Below are 20,574 nucleotides of genomic sequence, written 5' to 3'. Positions count from 1 at the left end.
CAATAAAACAGACTAACTGGTCATTTATTTCATTCTTGTTCCTCGGAGCTGCTGTGTGTAAATTTGCTGCTGCGTTTCTTCCATGAGAATAGGGACCCCACATCAAAACTGCCTATTTTGTTGTAAAACCACCTCGGGACATCTTGAGGGGCAATGTAGAAATGTCAGTCGTTCCTTTGTCAAAGGTCCAAACTACGCACAGTTGTCCTGTTTTGTTCTTTCACCCCCACAGATATCCTAGTAGATTGTATCAGAAATGGAGAGAATCCTTTAGGGTTTCTTCCTAGCACTGCAATCAGTGTTAACAGGATCTACATCAGAGAGTGAAGTCAAAATCAAAGACACAAAGCCATTCCTTGCTGAGAGGATTTATTAACTTAGTTCAGGCTCCTTAGACAGCACCTTCCAAACCCACGACCTCTACCATCTAGAAGGACAAGGGCAGCAGATGCATGGGAAGACCACCACCTGGAAGTTCCCCTCCAAGCCACACACCATCCTGACTTGGAAATATATCACTATTCCTTCACTGTTGCTGGGTCAAAATCCTGGAACTCCCTCCCTAACAGCACTGTAGATGTACCTACACCAAATGGACTGCAGTGGTTCAAGAAGACAGCTCATCACCACCTTCTCAAGGGCAATTAGAGATGGGCAATAAATGCTGACCTAGCCAGCAATGCCCACATCCTGTAAATAAATTTTTAAAAATAAACCCAGTGTCCCAGCTATCCCCTATTTACGTGTGTTCAAATACCTATCACCTTGTTTCGCTTAACCATATAAATGACATTAACAAACCTTAACAATTTAATCAATGAGGCATTGACAGTCCGTTCCTATAGGAGGAAATGTATTTCCTTTATGGTCACTCATTTCACACATTCAAAGTTCAACTGCTAGAAAAAAATATTTATTTATACATGAAGAGTTTTAGCAAGAAAACCTGAAGTAGCATTGGTGTCAGATCTGGTTACCACTTCGCAATGGTCTGCTCAGTTTGCGCCTGTCTAATATTTCATTTTGTAATGATATAGAATCACAATAGTTTCCATTACACTTATCAAAACCTTTTGTCCTGAGGTGGAATTCAACACATTACAAACCCACCGACACCCACAGCTATCTCGACTACAGCTCCTCACACCCCACTTCCTGTAAGGACTCCATCCCATTCTCTCAGTTCCTTCGCCTCCGTCGCATCTGTTCCGATGATGCTACATTCAAAAACAGTTCCTCTGACATGTCCTCCTTCTTCCTTAACCGAGGTTTTCCACCCACGGTCGTTGACAGGGCCCTCAACCGTGTCCGGCCCATCTCCCGCGCATCCGCCCTCACTCCTTCTCCTCCCTCCCAGAAACATGATAGGGTCCCCCTTGTCCTCACTTATCACCCCACCAGCCTCCGCATTCAAAGGATCATCCTCCGCCATTTCCGCCAACTCCAGCATGATGCCACTACCAAACACATCTTCCCTTCACCCCCCTTATCGGCATTCCGTAGGGATCGCTCCCTCCGGGACACCCTGGTCCACTCCTCCATCACCCCCTACTCCTCAACCCCCTCCTATGGCACAACCCCTTGCCCACGCAAAAGATGCAACACCTGCCCCTTCACTTCCTCTCTCCTCACCGTCCAAGGACCCAAACACTCCTTTCAAGTGAAGCAGCATTTCACTTGCATTTCCCCCAACTTAGTCTACTGCATTCGTTGCTCCCAATGTGGTCTCCTCTACATTGGAGAGACCAAACGTAAACTGGGCGACCGCTTTGCAGAACACCTGCGGTCTGTCCGCAAGAATGACCCAAACCTCCCTGTCGCTTGCCATTTTAACACTCCACCCTGCTCTCTTGCCCACATGTCTGTCCTTGGCTTGCTGCATTGTTCCAGTGAAGCCCAACGCAAACTGGAGGAACAACACCTCATCTTCCGACTAGGGACTTTACAGCCTTCCGGACTGAATATTGAATTCAACAACTTTAGGTCGTGAGTCCCCTCCCCCATCCCCACCCCCTTTCTGTTTCCCCCTTCTCTTTTTTTTTTCCCAATAAATTATAAAGATTTTCCTTTTCCCACCTATTTCCATTATATAAAAAAAAACCCACTAGAGCTATACCTTGAGTGCCCTACCATCCATTCTTAATTAGCACATTCGTTTAGATAATATCACCAACTTTATCTTTAACACCTATGTGTTCTATTGTACTATTGTTGTTGACATCTTTTGATGATCTGCTTCTATCACTGCTTGTTTGTCGCTACAACCACACCAACCCCCTCCACCTCTCTGTCTCTCTATCTCTCCGCCCCCCACACACACACCTTAAACCAGCTTATATTTCAGCTCTTTCCTGGACTCGAACTCAAGTTCTGTCGAAGGGTCATGAGGACTCGAAACGTCAACTCTTTTCTTCTCCGCCGATGCTGCCAGACCTGCTGAGTTTTTCCAGGTAATTCTGTTTTTGTTTTACCTTACTGCTGTTGTTGGCTGACAGGACAATGAGTACTGCTGAATACCTGTCCATTGTCCACCCAAATATGTGTGAAATTCCTTTAATCAAACACAAAGGCAAATTATGCTAGGTAAATACAATTGTTTTCTACTCTCTTAGAATTCTGAGCACCACTCCTATTTTATTTTTGAAATAAATAAAATACTGAAATAAAAACAGAAAATGCTGGAAAAACTCAGCAGGTCTGGCAGCGTCAGTTGAGAGAGAAACAGAGTTAATGTTTTGAGTCCGTATGAATCTTCTTCAGAGCTAAAGAGAAGTAGAAATGTGATAGATTTTATACTGTTTAAGAGGGGGTGGAACAGAAGGTCGGGGATAGGTGGAAGCTCAGGAAAGACTGACAAAGACATGGACACAAGACAAAGGGAGTGTTAATGGTAGTGTTAAAGACTAAAGAAGGTGCTGATGATGACATAAAGGTAACATTGTAGATTGTGTTAATAGCTCTTTGCCCATAGCCTGTAAATCTTTTTCCTTCAAGTATTTATCCAATTTCCTTTTGAGAGTTATGATCATCAGACAGCACATTCCAGATTGGAACAACTCTCAGTGTTAAAAAAAATTTCCACATGTTGCCTCTGATTCTTCTGTCCTATGGTTACTGATCCTTCAGACACTGGAAAGGGTTTCTTCTTATTTATTCAATCAAAACTATTCATGCTTTTGAACATCTCTATCAAATCTCCTCTTCACCCCAGCTCTCCAGTCTCTCCACATAACTGAAGTCCCACATCCCTGGTACCATTCTGGTAAAACTCTTTGATGCTCCCTCGAAGGCCTTGTCATCCTTCTAAAATAGTAGTGCTCAGAGCTGAACATGGTACTCCTGCTAAGGTCTAACTAGTGTTTAACACAACTTTTCTCCTCTTGTATTCTCCTCCCTCCAGTACATTGGTGACCATTGACTTTGTCCATGATTATGCTTGGCAAAGTACTGCAGTGGTTTGCAACTCTCTCACTCTCACCACCTGCCATCAGGCATATTGGAAGGATTCACAGGCTGACAATTGACTGTTTGGCCATATTATAAACACGCCTGTGGCCATCAAGTTCTGAAGTGGGACTTGAACCCACAGCTTCTAGCCCAGAGGTTGGGATGCCATCCACTGTGCCACAAGACCTCTCTCTTTTGTGTTCTAGGCCTTTATTAATAAATTAAAAATTCCTAAAAGGTTGTTTCAACTTCCCTTCAAAAAGCCTCCTTCAAATATTTGTATCTAGACACACCAGCTTTTATGTTCTGCATCCCCATTAAAATGGTACCATTAAGTTCACATATCCTCTCCTTATTTTTTCTTTCAAAGTGTGTCACTTCACAACTCTCAACTTTAAATTTCATTGGTCAAGTATTTGGTGATTCCCGAGTCTGTCAATGCCCTCCTGAAGTCCATTTCTGTCCTTCACATTGTTTATTACGTTTCTGAATTTTGTATTGTCTGCAAACTTTGCTCTTGTTGATATATATCAATGCCCTGGACTTTGGCAGACAAGGCACAATTTCAAAGGTTCTAATACTGACCACTATGTACTATCCCCAAACTGAGAAACAACTGTTCATCATTACTCTTTCCTTTCTGCCCTTATCCAATTTCGTACCTATGTTGTCACTGTCCCTTCAGTTCAATGAGCTTTAATTTTGCTAATAGGTCTATTATGTGGTACTTAATCAAATATTTAATTGGAGGAAATTTCAGTTCATCCAATACTGGTGTTGGTCAAGCAATGCAACAATTGAAGAGAGAGGCAGGGTCGTGGAAGATGGTAGTGAGGTAGAGCTGGGTGTTGTCAGCACACACTTGGAATCTAATGCTGTGCTTTCAGATAACGTCACCGAGGAGCAGTAAGTAGATGAGAAATAGGAGGGGGCCAAGGATTGATCTGTCTGGAGTGGGGCACGAGAGCTAATGTTGCTGGAGCAGGGAGAGAAACCATTGCAGGTGATATTCTGGCTATGATTAGATACATAAGAGTGGAACCAAGTGAGGGCAATCGCACCCAGCTGGACAAGAGTGGGGAGGTGTTGGAGGAGGATGGTGTGATCAGCCATGTCAAAGGCAAAGGTTGAGAAGGACGAGGAGGGATAATTCACTATGGTAATGATCATATTGGGTGCAATTTGCAAATTTGAAACAATTCTTTTCAGTACTTTGGCAGACGTGGTAATCTGAAAGAAGGGAATCAAACAGCTGGCACAGGCACGATAGGCAGAATGGCCTCAATCTGTGCTGTAAGATTTGATGATTCTATAAATGACCGCCACACTAATCAATAGCTGTTTTGCTGGAGTTTCAAAGATTAAGGATAGCGGGTCAGCTTTTCTGCTGTTTACTCAGTATCTCATACCTACTCTGTTATGTGGTCACTGCAGATTTCAGGAATTTCACCACCATCTGTTTATTTGAAAAAGGTTGTTAACTTGCTGACAAGTTCAATAACAAAGATGCTCAAGATGCAATTTATTGAAAATGAGTTCCTTTCCCTATCGCCTTTGATAAGAAGTCAAGTACAAAATAAAAAATTATATCTTGCTACAAGATATCAAATGCTTCACAGTGAATTACACCCTGTAACAGGACAAATACCAATTTATTTTTAGTAACTGTATCTGTTGATGCAGCTGTATTTTTAAGGGTTTTCATTATTTCCATAGTTTCCACTTTGAGAAATTAAAGTCAAGGACACTTTTTCTGTAACCCAAGAAGGTTGTTACTTGGATCCCTCCTTCACCTAGTTGGCGGGATGTTCAGATAGCCCTCTTCATGATATTGAGTCTCGAGCCCTTTGGACTGACTAAATACAGTGTAGCCATGAGTCAACGTGCTTCCTCCTCACACACTTGTGGGAGTCAGTAACATATGCTCCTGTTAAAGAGTGAAGGGGAGGCAGTGGCGTAGCTGGACTAGTAATCCAGAGGCCCAGGCTAATGCTCTGGGTTTGAATCCCACCTTGGCAGCTGGTGGAATTTAAATTCAGTTAATACATCTGGAATTAAAAACCAAGTCTCAGTAATAGTGACCATGAATCAATTGTCATAAATACCTGTCTGGTTCACTATTACCCTTTAGGGAAGGAAATCTGTCATCCTTACCTGGTCTGGCCTATGTGTGACTCCAGACCCACAGCAATGTGGTTGACTCTTAAATGCCCTCTGAAATGGCCCAGCAAGCCACTCCATTATATCAAAACTGCTACAGAGTCTACAGAAAGGAATGAAACTGGTCAGACCACCTGGTGTTGGAACTGGAAACGTCAACGGAAAACCCAGACCTGTCGACCCTGCAAAGCCCTCCTTACTAACATCTGGGGGCTTATTTCAAAATTGGGAAAGCTGTCTCACAGTCATACTCACAGAATCATATCTTACAGACAATGTCCCAGACACCACCATCACCATCCCTCAGTATGTCCTGTCCCACTGGCAGGACAGACCCACCAGAGGTGACGGCACAGTGGTATACATCTGGGAGGGAGTTGACCTGGGAGTTCCCAACATCGACTCCGGACCCCATTAAGTCTCATGGCATCAGATCAAACATGGGCAAGGAAACCTCCTGCTGATTACCACTCACTGCCCCAACTCAGCTGATGAATCAGTGCTCCTCCATGTTGATAACCACTGGGAGGAAGCACTGGGAGCGGCAAAGGTGCAGAATGTACTCTGGGTTGGGGGGGGGACTTCAATGTTCATCACCAAGAGTTGCTTTGTATCACCACTACTGACTGAGCTGGCTGAGTCCTAAATGACATAGCTGCTAGACTGGTTCTGCAGCAGGTGGTGAGGGGACCAAGAGGACAAAACATACTTGACCTCATCCTCACCAACCTGCCTGCCGCAGATGCATCTGTCCATGACCGTATTGGTAGCAGTGACTACTGCACAGTCATTGTGGAGACGAAGTCCTGCCTTGACACTGAGGAAACCCTTTATCATGTTGTGTAGCACTACCACCGTGCTAAATGGGATAGATTTCGAACAGATCTAGCAACTCAAAACTGGGCATCCATGAGGCGCTGTGGGCCATCAGCAGCAGCAGAATTGTATTCGAACACAATCTGTAATCTCATGGCCCGACATATCCCCCACTCTATTGTTACCATCAAACCAGGGGATCAACTCTGGTTCAATGAAGAGTGGAGGAGTTCATGCTAGTAACAGCACCAGGCATACCTAAAAATGACAACCTGGTGAAGCTACAACACAGGACTACTTGCGTACCAAATAGCATAAGCAGCAAGCAATAGACTGAGCTCCATAGATTCCACAACTAATGGATAAGATCTAAGCTCTCCAGTCCTGCCACATCCAGCCGTGAATGGTGGTGGTCAATTAAACAACTCAATGAAGGAGGAGGCTCCACAAATATCCCATCCTCAATGATGGGGGAGCCCAGCACATCAGTGCAAAAGATAAGGCTGAAGAATTTGCAACAATCTTCAGCCAGAAGCGCTGAGTGGATGATCCTTCTCGGTCTCCTCCTAAGGTCCCCAGCATCACAGATGCCAGTGTTCAGGCAATTTGATTCACTCCACATGACATCAAGAAATGGCTGAAGGCACTAGACAGAGCAAAGGCTATGGACCCTGACTGAAAGCTTGTGCTCCAGAACTAGCTGCACCCCTAGCCAAGCTGTTTCAGTACAACAGCTACAACACTGGCATGTGGAAAACTGCCCAAGTATGTCCTGATCACAAAATGCAGCACAAATCCAACCCAGCCAATTATCACCCCCATCAGTCCACCCTCGATCATCAGCAAAGTGATGGAAAGTGTCATGAGCTATCAAGCGGCACTTACTCAGCAATTGCCTGCTCACTGATGCTCAGTTTGGGTTCTGCCAGGGCCGCTCAGCTCCTGACCTAATTACAGTCTTAGTGCAAACATCCAAACATGGACAGAAGAGCTGAATTCAAGAGGTGAAGTTGGAGTGATTGCCCTTGACATCAAGGCAGCACTTGACCAAGTGTGGCATCAAGGAGCCCTAGCAAAACTGGAATCTGGGAAAACTCTCTGCTGGTTGAAATCATACCTAGCACAAAGGAAGATGGTTGTGGTTGTTGGAGGTCAATCATCTCAGTTCCAGGATATCACTGCAGGAGTTCCTCAGGGTAGTGTCCTAGGCCCAACCATCTTCAGCTGCTTCATCAATGATCTTCCTTCCATCATAAGGTCAGAAGTGGGGATGTTCACTGATGATTACACAATGTTCAGCACCTTTTGTGACTCTTCAGATACTGAAGTAGTCCATGCCCAAATGCTGCAAGATCTGGACAATATCCAGGCTTGGGCAGACAAGTGGCAAGTAACATTTGCAACACACAAGTACCAGACAAGGACCATAGCCAACAAGAGGGAATCTAACCATCGTCCCTTGACATTCAATGCCATTACTATCGTTGAATTCCCCACTTTCAACATCCTGGGGGTTAGCATTGACCAGAAACTGAATTGGAACAGCCATATAAATACTGTGGCTACAAGAGCAGATCAGAGGCTGGACCAGCGTTTATTGTCCATCCCTAATTGCCCTTGAGAAGGTGGTGGTGAGCTACCTTCTTGAACCGCTGCAGTTCATGTGGTGTAGGTACACCCACAGTGCTGTTAGGGAAGGAGTTCCAGCGAAGGAATGGCAATATATTTCCAAATCAGGATGGTGTGGGACTTGGAGGGAAATTGCAGGTGGTCTTCCCATGTATCTGCTGCCTTTGTCCTTCTAGGTGGCAGAGGTTGTGGGTTTGGAACATGCTGACTCACCTCCTGACTCCCCAAATCTTGTCCACCATCTACAAGGCACAAGTCAGGAGTGTGATGGAATACTCCCCTCTTGCCTGGATGAGTGCAGCTCCATCAACACTCAAGAGGTTTGACACCATCCAAGACAAAGCAGCCTGCTTGATTGGCACCACCACCTTCAACAACCACTCACGAAGCAGCAGCTCAGCAAGCCGCCTTTAACAGCATGTTCCAAACCCACAACCTCTGCCACTTAGAAGGACAAAGGCAGCAGATACATGGGAACACCACCTGCAATTTCCCTCCAAGTCCCACACCATCCTGATTTGGAAATATATCGCCATTCCTTCGCTGGAACTCCTTCCCTAACAGCACTGTGGGTGTACCTACACCACATGAACTGCAGCAGTTCAAGAAGGCAGCTCACCACCACCTTCTCAAGGGCAATTAGGGATGGACAATAAACGCTGGTCCAGCCAGTGACACCCTCATCCTGTGAAATAATTTAAAAAAAATGTTTTCACTTAATAGCCAAATTAGAGCAGCTTTATCATAAGTAGAGGGTTAAAACAGGTATGGTAGCATAATGGTTACATTATTGGAATTTTTAATTAAGCCTTGGACTCTATCGCTGATACTTGGTGCCTCTCACAATTGTCTTTGAGAAGGTGGTAGTGAGCTACCTCCTTGAACTGCTGCAGCCTGTGTAATGTAGGGGCATCCACAATGCTACTTCATGTAACATCTATTGAGTGGTTTGCTAGGCAATTTCAGAGGGCAGTTAAGAATCGACCACATTGCTGTGGATCTGAAATAATGTGCAGGCCAGACCAGGTATCTGAAAAGGAAGAATGTGCAGGGTTATGTGGAGAAGGCAGGGAGATGGTACTTGATGAATTACTCATTGGGAGAACTGGGTCCAAACATGATGGGCCAAAGTCAGACTGCAGATTTCCTCCCCTGAACTAAACCTTGTGGACTTTTATGATAATCCAGTAGTTTTATGGTCATTATTAACGCGGCTAGCATTTTCTTCCAGATTTATGAATTAACTGAACTTACCGGGATGGTGTAGTGGTATTGTCACTGGATTGGTGACCTGGGGTAATGCTTTGGGGACTGGGGTTCAAATCCTACCATAGCAGACAGTGGAATTTGAATTCAATAAATATCAGGATTTAAAAGTCTCATGATGACCATAAAACCATTGTTGATTATTCTAAAAACCCATCCGGTTCACTAATGTCCTTTAGGGAAGGAAATCTGCATACCTTGCCTGGCCTACATGTGACTCCAGACCCACAGCAATGTGGTTGATGCTTAAAAATGATCTCTGAACAAGGGCAATTAGGGGTAGACAATAATTGCTAGCCTAGTGATGCCCACATCCCAGAAACAAATAATTAAAAAAAATTCCCTCAGTTGCCATGCAGGGATTTGAGCCCTTGGCTTTGGATTGCATTACTAGTCCAGTAACATGACCACTTTGCTTTCATACCCCTTAAATACTTAGGAGTTCCCCAAAGCATCCAATCATTGTCTACCAGTAATCATACACTTATTGAAGATTAGTTCAGGTTATTATTCTGCTCATCCATGTCTTATGTCTTAACTGCAGTTAGAACTAAAACCCATTTATATATTGCAGAAGGACAGGTAACGTAACAGTTATGCTGCTGGACTGGCAATCCAAAAGCCTGAACTAATAATCCAGTGAGTTCATAATCCCGCAATGGCAGTTTGAGAATTTGAATTGACTATGGTTTCAGTAAAAGTGACCATGAAGCTGTTGGATTCTCATTGCTGTTGCAACTTTTGATTCTTTCCAGGAATTCTGTAATTGTCCTCTGATGAAGCATCCTTACTGTGGTACTGACAGAAAACTAGGAGCAGACAGCGGTCATTCAGCCCCTCCAGTCTGTACTACCAATCTATAAGACCCTGACTGATCTGTATCTCAACTCCATGCACCCATATCCATAATACCCTTGCTTAACAAATATCTATCAATCTCTGTTTTGAGTGAATCGCCCCAACATTCATAGCCTTTCAGGGGAGAGAGTTGCAGATACACCCTTTGTGTGAAGCAGTGCTTTCTGATTTCACTCCAGAACTGCCTAACTCTAATTTTAAGATTTTGTCCTCTTGTTCTGGACTTCCCCATCCCAAGAGGAAATAGTTTCTCTGTAGACTATCAAACTAATATTTCAAACACCTTCATTAGATTACATCACAAAGTTCTAAACTCGGAGGAATACAAGCCAGTTGCCTTCTTGCCACTCAATGATACTAGAGACAGATTTTTGCTGGGTAAGAGTATCGAGGTATGTGAAGCAAAGGTAGGGAATTGGAGTTGAGGTGCCTGATTGGTCAGATGGAGGGAAGCAGGCTACAGCATTTCTTTCTATTCTTAAATAGTGTACATGTTTTAATACTTGGTTTAACTGCAAGGTATATTTGAGGAGTTGTACTGAGATGTTGAGTTCTTTTCCTTATAATTTATTACATTGAAAACACTGGGGCTAAAATCCCAATTGTACCTCCCCCTCCCCCCTCAATTACAAACAAAGTAAAGCAGAACCCATGACCTCTGAGCTGAGGACCTCTGCACAATCCCAAATTGCAGACATGCTGCATTAACACATTTGGGCTGAATACCTATTCTACTCGTGTCAGCCTGCTGATGGAGGGCTGGAAAACCAGGTGACTCCTAGGTCACTGCAACACGGCAGGTGTAGCTATGGGAACAGGCCTCTCAGGAAAGGACGGATCCCCAAATGGAGCTGCTCAAATTTGCTATTGGGTGTAGTATAAAGGGTTAATATTAAATATGTTACTATATAGTTTATATCATCAGTGACGTAAGATCATATGACAACAGAGCATAGAGAGATAGTTCTATGTAGAGCCTCGTGCTGAGTCTGTGTTGCACTGAGTTAGTATAATGTTCAATAAAAGTTAGAGTTTACCAACAGCCTAACCTCCAGCATTATCTGTAAGACCAGATCCATGACGACCACATCTAAGATCCACAATGATGATGACAGATTGGGCCATTCCAACAGGGTGATCAGAATCGGCCTCCTGCTCCCTGCAGCATTCTGAAGTCGCAGCTCGTAGCTCTTTGGCAGATTCTATTGGGCCTATTAGTTGACAGGAAGCCTGATATTTTCCTGAGCCATGTCCCTTTCAAGGTGGGGACATGAGATGCTGGTAATAGAGCTACACCCATTAAAAAACCTGGCCTCCTCTCCACAGGACTGAATTTGCCCCAATTCCGAACCTTTTCCCACCTGGAGCTACACCAAGAATATTGCCAGTACAAGATGGAATTTCAGGCCTATAGTTTATTATTGAATCGAGCAGAGAGGATTCAGCAACTGTACAGCTTTGTCAATTTTATTGCGTAACTTAAGAAATAAAAAATAAATGGCAAAATGTCAATTTTTGCAAATCCATAGGACTGCTAAGTGCATACACATATCTATACATTATTGTTCCAAGTCTACACATCGTATTATCATGTAACACTGCAATTTTCCCTTTTAAGGTCCAGTGCATAAGGTGTACATCTACATAAAACTATCATTCATTTGCAGAAAACGTTTAATGTTAGACACTGAGTCCAGTGGTATAGGGGGACTTAAAATTAGAGAAATGACACCGTTTGAGGACACTTTCTCACCACAAAAGGCAACGGTCCTGTGTTCTGATGAACATTCTGAAGTGTCCAATTTCACTTATTCTTGGTCTGTAGGATCAGTCCTTGATATCAACATGAAAGAAGCCAACAGGCAATTATCAGGTCAAAACATTCCAATTGACTTTCTTCTGTGATTTGTAAATGCACAAAACTCTCCTAAAGTAAAGTCCCCCTGAGTCCTTCTGATTCAAAGTCTATGTCAATGTTACAAATTGAGGAGTGGGGGGTGGTACAGCTGGATTAACGCTAGTAGATCTCCTGTCACCCATAACTCATTAACTTTTCAAGTCGTGTATGTAATAATCTCTCCTCCATCATGACCCGTCAGCTAATAAAGTGCGTTATTACATATAAAAAAAGCAAGAGTTTTCTTTTAGAAAGAAAAGAATTCAAGGCCAACTTTGGTTCACAACCAGCGCAGCAGATACTTAGATGTGCAACCATTCTGTTTGGAGCTTTAACGTAACAATCCTTGGCTTACAGATTCCCCTAGGACAGAGACCTGCTCAATACCATTGGGAAACATCATCCTGGTGTAAAACAACAGGCACTACTAGCATTTTGCTCTCAGGATGTGCGCCATTCTCCGGCCTAGATCTGGTTTCCAAGTCTGGACGAAGCTCTTCATGTTGACTATCAGTCGGCCACTGTGAACATCCTCATGCCCTGCTACAAGATACTCTGTACCTGTTAAGAGTGAAAGATAAGGGTCAATGCCAGCGCTCATGACTGGGAGAAGGATTAATGCTTCCTGTGCGTGATTTAAGGAATAAAACCAACGTCATTTGATTGTTAATACATCTTGGGGGTGGTTTATTAGCATGGATAGAGGATTGGTTAACAGACAGGAAACAGAGATTTGGGAGAAATGGGTCACTTATATATTGGAAAATTGTAACTAATGGAGTGCAACAGGTATCAGTGCTGTGGCCTCCACTATTTACAGTCTATATTAAAGACTTGGATGGAGGGATTGAGTGTAAGGTAGGCAAATTTGCTGAATATACAAAGAAAACAAGTTGTGAGGAGGATACAAAGAGTCTGCAAAGGGATATAGATAGGTTAAGAAAGTCGGCAAAAAATTGGCAGATAGAGTGTAAAGTAGGAAAATGTGAGATTAATCACTTTGGCAAGAAAGATAGAAAAGCAGAATATAATTTAAATAGAGAGAGACTGCAGAATGCTGGGGGTACAGAGGGATCTGAGTGTCCATGTCCATGAATCACAAAAAGTTAGCATGCAGGTACAGCAAGTAATTAGGAAGGTAAATGAAACATTGGCTTTTATTGCAAGGATTATAGAAGTAGGGAAGGCTTGTTATAGATGTACAGGGCCTTAGTGAGGCTGCACCTGGAGTACTGTGTACAGTTTTGGTGACCTTATATAAGGATGGATATACTTGTATTGGAGAGGGCTAGATAGCTCAATTGGCTAGACAGCTACTGAGTAGATCAGATTAATGCCAACGGTGCGGGGTTTTGCTGAGGTAAATGTGGGCCTGCATCCTTGCCCTATCTGTACTGAAAAATCATGATGCTTTGTTGTGGTTTGGTGAAGGGCCTGTCTTCAAGCAGAGAACTCGAGAAGAATTGGAGAAGAGATTTACATTGGAGGCTGATTCCTGGGAAGAAGGGATTTGTCTTATGAGGAAAGATTAAGCAGTTTGGGCCTATATTCATTGGAGTGTAGAAAAATGAGAGGTGATCTTATTGAAACGTATAAGATTCTGAGGGGGCTTGACAGGTAGATGTTGAGAGAGATGTTTCCCCTTGTGGGGTATCTAGAACTAGGGGACATGGTTTAAAAGAAGGAGTCTCCCATTTAAGATGGAGATGAGGAGGAATTTTCTTCTCTCAGAAGGTCATTCATCTTTGAAATTCTCTTCCCAGTGAATAGTAGAGGTTGGGTCATTGAATATATTCAAGGTTGAGTTAGACAGATTTTTGATCGACAAGGGAGTCAAAGGTTATAGGAGGCAGACAGGAAAGTGGAGTTAAGGCCACAGCCAGATCAGCCATGATCTTATTGAATTGTGGAGCAGGCTCGAGGGGCTAAATGGGCAACTCCTGCTCCTATTTTTTATGTCTTACAAAATGGTGCAGTATCTCATGGGGAATGAGGGCACAGCCCTGAAGTGGCTGCTTGGCAAAGTTCAATTGCGTTTGATCCAGTCTAATTTAAACTAGAGGCTTGAACTGGGCCTGACTTGATCTTAGTCCAATTCCTTACGTTCATTGTCAGGTTCGTTGAAGGTTCAGCTCGGTGCTGGCTCAAAGTCACTTACTGATAGAAAGAGTTCAATGGGTAGTTAATTAACTGGCCAATGTCCACTCTTGGGCATGTAACGTAACCAACTATCTTCTGAACTGGGAGACTTGATGTTTTCCTAAATTGGACTGCAGTCCTTGTTTAAATACTTTGGGTAAACCCATCGTGACCCCAAGCCAGAGGCTGTTCACTCATTTCCAAGAGATTGATTTCCCACTGGCTTTGGCTCTTAGATAGTGGGGAAGGAGCAGGAACATTCACGGAGTGACTCCAGTCTTCTGGACTGCGGTGTAGTGGGGAGGAGCACTTCTACCTCATCTATTGCTCCACATCAAACTGTGAGCCTTTTAAAAAATTTTTAATGGTGGCCATGTGCTAGCACAGGAAAAGCTTCACGGAGCAGGCCCGGTTTGGCAGAAAGGATCCAAAATAGGTTTAAGGCCCCTCATTAACATATGCAAGGGGCCTTATGCCTTTTTAAATAGCCACCAGGGATGCTAAAGAACTGCCCGACTCAAAAGGAAGTCCAATGTATTTCGGGCATGCTTGAAATTGGGGCTTTTTATCCCTGTTTCCTATCCATAAGTTTTTATAAAGCGTAGTCACACCCAGTAAATTTGGGGGCAGTGGGGAGCGGTGTGAGGGAAGGGTTCGGTTTTTGGTCCTGGCACAACCCTAGCCCCTGGATTCTCCTGCCATCTGTGAATCTCATTGTATAAGGCAAGTTCCAATTAGCAAAGTAGATCACTCAAGACAAATTGAGACTGAATCAGCAGACACAAAACTCACTGTCTGTTTGAAGTCCTATGCCAACAGGGGCTTAATTAATGCAACATATTTCTTAAAGCCTTGAAATTATTTTTAATATTGTAATTAAACCCTTGAGCAGTGCCATCTCTGGTGTGAGGGTGTAATAACAGCATGACAGGTTTACATAGGCAGTTCCTATTAGAAATGTGGATTTGGAAATCAGACACTAATGTTAGCATGTATGACTAAAACTGAAGTGGGGGTTGAATTACATCTGCTCACGCTTGTCTAATTATCCCTTACCTTCTAACCCCACTTCAGCTGAAGACATAGGAACATTAGGAAGAGGAGGAGGCCATTCAGCCATTTGAGAGTGTTTCGACATTCATTAGATCATGGCTAATCTGCACCTCAACTCCATTAAGCTACTTTTGTGTCATATCACTTAATATCCTTAATTAAAAGTAATCCACCAGCCTCAGTGTTCAAAGCTCGAGTTGATCCCAGTATCCACAGCCTTTTGGGGAGAGAGTTCCAAATTTCCACCAGCCATGGTGTGAAAAGGTGTTTCCTGATTTCATTCCTGAATGCCTGGGCAGCTGATTTGATCTCCAAGGTATGAACAGAGCTGTCGGTTGCTATTCATGGAGTTTTCACACAGCAGCGTGCCTGTGTGCCAAACTGTGTCATAGGCCCAGGGTAAATCAATGACTGCCATTCCTGTCTTCAGGCCTTCTGGAGAACAGGTCTCAATATGCAAGGTTAGTGTCAGGACCTGCTCGGAGCAATTGATGTGAAAAGCTGCCTCTTGGGGAGGTTTGGGGAGGGGTGGGGGCATCCAGAGTGGGACTCAGTTTGTTTAGCAGGAGGCTTTCCAGGACCTCATATATTATTGAGAGCATGGTGATGGGACAGCAGCTGCATGGGTTGTGGAGGGGCAGCCCTGGCTTGGTAATGGTCACTATCTTGGATTAATGTCAGATATTTGGAATGGTGCCTGTACTGTGGATGTTGGTAAACAGCTTTCCTAGCCACTTCCTTCCCAGTGGTCCAATGTTCTTTAGGAATTCTGACTAAATCCCATCAACTCCTGCTGCTGTGCCTGACTTGATTGTCATCAGGGCACTGTTCACTTCCGCTTGTGTGTAAGGGCCTGTGTGTAAGAGAAGTCTGTCTGCTCTGGGGCAGTGTTGAGCGACTACATCGGGACTATTTTTACCATCCACTTATCTCCCCAGCTGGCTGGTATCTCGGAGCTTATTAGGAATTGTGGAGCGAAGGCATCAGCATTGAGTCTGGATCGCTGGTGTGGTTGTTGCTCGGCTGCTCCCTGGCGTCAGAAGAGGTTCCATGCCTTTCGACTTGAATGTATTAAGTTAATGCTCTCCACTATTTCCCAACATCGCATGAAGGTGTCCTTCATCAAGGGGCCTGAGGAATGCTGTTGACACGTTGGGGTCTTCATTTTCCCTGTATTCTTCCAGGGGCTGTTCACTTTCTGGGGACTAACAAGGGATGAAAGGTTTTCTGAAGCTCAAGGGAAGTAATTTGGTGTCTACTAGTTTGAGAAGTTGAGTAAAGTGGGTGTAGTTTTCAGGAAGGACTTGGATCTGGTTAAAGGTGGTTTCTATGTACCTGCTGCAAGTATCCCAGTTGTCTTCGCACAAATTCTTGTGTGGTTTTGGCTCTGAGCTTATGGGTGGTAATTCAAAGTTGATGTGAGTGAGGTTTTGTCAATGTTGGGAATAGACAAAGATGGGCAGCACTTGTCAGGAGGACATCAGTGGTCAGACGTTGCTGTCGTGGATCATGAAGCAAAGGCCAGGTGAGTAGTCCTTCTTCTGCCTGGAGGAATAGAAAGTCCAGACTGCATTGCATCATACATGATTTTTAACACGTGCACGGAGGCCCAGTCTGACAGTTGTTTTCTAGCAGTGTTGTTGTCGAGGTCCCCAATGTGTGATGTTGGCCGAAGGGCCTCTTCTGCACTCTGTGATTCTGTAATTCAGTGTAGCTGGTGTGAACAAACTGGGGCAGCAGAGTTAACACACTGCACACTATTCACTCACCCTAGTCTATCCAACAGCACAGTACTGCTGCTCAACCTGGCTCAGGAGCCACCCTACAAACGTGTAGGTATTCACCTCCGAGAAGGCATTGGGATTATTTCTGGGATGCTAAGACTAACGCAGCTCAAGTGCCTTCTTGTGCCAGCACATACTGAATCTCTTGAGGTCCGCAGGAAAAACATCCTCCTCAAGGAGCACCACTGTCTGACAGCTAACAAAGCACTCCCACTGATCCAGGACCTCAAAAAACCTATACACTGGTCTGAAATTCCATACTCCCTACTGGAACACACTCTACACCTTACAAACTGAGACAGCCTCACCTCTCAATAGCATACCTCCTGGCTGACTGCAAACATTACCAACCACAACCTGATAACTGACCCAAGCGGTGAAGTCCCAGGTTTCAACCAAAATCTGGACAACCCTCAACTGCTTGAGGATGGGTCAGGGGAGATATGGCCTCATGCTCCACAAGTGGAACATGAGGAGCAGCTCGAATTGTGGCCATGGCCCATCCAAGTCAGACTATCGCCCACATACTGAACTCCTGCCCTGAGAGATCCATTCCTGGTGCATCACCACCATTCACACTGTGGCAGCTGAAGCCGTTGAATGGATTGTTAACCTCAACATTAATCTATACCTGCTTCCCCAGTCATACAAATAAAAAAATTCTAAATGGACTTGCTCTTATTTTAAGATTGTTCTGAATTCCCCTATACAGACAAAATAGTTTCTCTTTAGCTACCTAATCTAATTCTTTTACAATTTAAATACTTTGATTAGATCACTCCTCAATCTTCTTTGCGGAGTGGGCTCGAGGGGGTATATGGCCTACTCCTGCTCCTATTTCTTACATTCTTATGTTCTAGACATTAAGGAATATAAGCAAAGTTTAACCTGCACTCATAATTCAACCCTTTGAATCCTGGTATCATTGTGGTAAATCTGCAATGCACCCCTCCAAGACCAATATAGGCAAATAAGTGCAGCTGAGGAAGCTGAGTGCAAACCTGAGTTTGGTGACTGGGGGAGTCAGTGAGGGGGAGGAAGGAAGTGTTCAGTTTCTGTTGCTTTTTCTACCTCTCGCACCCTGTAGGAATTCGTTCTTACTTTACTACAGGAAAAGGAGTGAGTATCTGGTAAGTGGTTAAGGTCTATTCTATTATTAAGGTTTAAAATATTATACAAATTGTGGCAAAGTTAATAAAATATATAAAAAAGAAAAATAATTAAGTGAATAATATAATTAACTAATTAATGAAAACACATTAAGGATGGCAAGACAGGTGATGTGTCAAGGCTGCAGCATGTGGGAACTCCTGGGTGCCAGTATGTTCCAGGGCAAACGCGTAACTGTTTATGGCTCGAGGAACTTCGGCTCACAGTCATTGAGCTGGAGGCTGAGCTGCAGACTCTGTGACACATCAGGGAGGGGGAAAGTTACCTGGATGCTTTGTACCAGGACGCAGACAAACCACTTAAGATAGGGTCTTGTGATTTGGCCAACGGTCAGGGACAGGAGGGTTTGACTTTTAGTGACGAAGGTAAGGGGACCCAGAGAGCAGGAGAGCAGGAGTGTGAGCCTCTGCAATTGTCCAATAGGTTTGAGGTTCTTAGCTTGTTTGGATGAGAGCAGGGGCTGCAGGATGGTTGAACAAACTGACCTTGGCACCGTGGTACAGGAAGGCATTCAAGTGGAGGGAGCAAAAAGGAACATAGTGGTAGTGGAGGATAGTATAGTGAGGGGGATTGACACTGTTCTCTGCAGCAAAGAACTGCCTGGTGCTAGGGTTCAGGACATCTGCTCAGGGCTGGAGAGGAACTTACAGTGGGAGGGGGAGGATCCAATTGTCATGGTCCATGTAGGTAACTAGGAAAGAGATTCTGCATAGAGTATGAGGAGCTGGGCACTAAATTAAAAAAGCAGAACCTAGTAATCTCTGGATTATTACCTGAACCGCATGCAAATTGACATAGGGCAAATTAGAGAGATGAAGATGTGGCTCAAAGACTGGTGTGGGGGAAGTGGGTTCTAGTTTGTGGGACACTAGCACCAGTACTGGGGAAAGTGGGGGCTGTACCATTGGGTCGGTCTGCCCCTGAATTGTGCTGGGACCAGTGCTCTCACAAACTGTATAACTAGGGAAGTGGGGCAAGGGATCAAATATAGAAAGACGTGGTATATCAAAGAGTAGAGACAAGGTAAGAAAGGGAAATAGTGATATGGGAAATGAGGGTCAGAGAATGGCAGGAAGGGACAGAGAGAAAAAACCTAAGAATGCACCAACAATCAAGACTAGATGTTACAAAAAGAAGAAACAGGCAAAACTAAAGGTTCTAGATCCGAATGCATGTAGCATTGAGAATAAAGTAAATGAATTGATAGTGCATATTGAAGTGAATAAACATGATCTGACAGCCATTACGGAGACATGGCTGCAGGATATCAAGGATTGGGTCCTGAATATTGAGAGCCAAATGATATTCAAGGAGAATAGAAAGCTAGGTAAAGGTGGAGGGGTAGCACTGATAATGAAGGATGGCATTTGTACAATAGTTAGAGATGGCCTTGGTTTAGGAGATCAGGATGTAGAATTGGTTTGGGTGGAGATGAGGAATAATAAGGAAAAGGAGTCATTAATGGGAGTGGTCTACAGGCCCTGGATGAGGAGATCATAAGATGTTTTCGAGGTAGTTTTGTAGAGCAGCACATTTGGAACCAACCAGAGAGCAGGTTATATTAAACTTGGTATTGTGTAATGTGACAGGGTTAATTAATGACCTCAGAGTAAAGGCATTGGTAGCATTGACCACAATACGATTGAATTTTACATCCAGTTTGAAAGGGAGAAGAATGGGTCTAAAACTAGTAATTTAAACTTAAATAACGGCAACTATGTGGGCATGAAAGCCGAGCTAGCTGAAGTGAACTGGGATACTAGGCTAGGGGATAGATCAACAGAGAAGCAGTGGCAGACATTTAAGGAGATATTTCAGAGTATTCAGAATAAGTATATTCCTACTATAAAGAAAAATTCTAAAGGGAGGACCCACCATCTTGTGGTTAACTAAAGAAGTCAAGAAAAGCATCAAACTTAAGGAAAAAGCATATAACTGCGCAAAGAGGAGTGGCAGGTCAGATGATTGGTCAGAAGATAAAGAATGGCAGAGAATGACTAAAAGGTTAATCAGGAGAAAGAAATTAGAGTATGAGAGAAGCTAACTAGAAATGTAAAAATGGATAGCAAGAGTTTCTACAGGTATTTAAAAAGGAAAAGAGTAAGTAAAGTGAGTGTTCGTCCTTGAGAGATCGAGAATGGGGAGTTAATAGCAGATAATAAGGAAATGGTGAATGAAAGGAGCAAATATTTTGCTTCTGTGTTCACAATAGAGGATACAAAAAACACTCCAGGAATAATTGTAAATCAGGAGAAAGATGTGAAATTACAATCACTGGGAACTGGTACTGAGCAAACTGCTGGCTCTGTGGGCTGACAAATCTCCGGGTCCTGATGGACTTCATCCAAAGATCTT

At 43.8% G+C, this 20,574-nt stretch overlaps 1 protein-coding gene across 3 annotated transcripts in view; it reads right to left on the bottom strand.

Moving 5' to 3' along the window:
- Positions 1-11,576: 11,576 nt before the first annotated feature.
- Positions 11,577-20,574, bottom strand: part of ntn4 (netrin 4) — an 81,250-nt gene continuing 72,252 nt past the window's right edge. For all 3 annotated transcript variants that reach the window (XM_041202029.1, XM_041202030.1, XM_041202031.1), the window contains one exon: positions 11,577-12,634. In XM_041202029.1, the coding sequence (XP_041057963.1) occupies positions 12,501-12,634 (134 nt within the window). In that variant the 3' untranslated portion in view covers positions 11,577-12,500. The remainder of the gene's footprint in view (positions 12,635-20,574) is intronic.

Source organism: Carcharodon carcharias, chromosome 13 (assembly GCF_017639515.1).
Source record: "Carcharodon carcharias isolate sCarCar2 chromosome 13, sCarCar2.pri, whole genome shotgun sequence".
NCBI classification, from domain to species: Eukaryota; Metazoa; Chordata; class Chondrichthyes; order Lamniformes; family Lamnidae; genus Carcharodon; species Carcharodon carcharias.
Note: the sequence above shows the minus strand (reverse complement) of the source record. Positions and strands in the feature narration are given on the sequence as shown.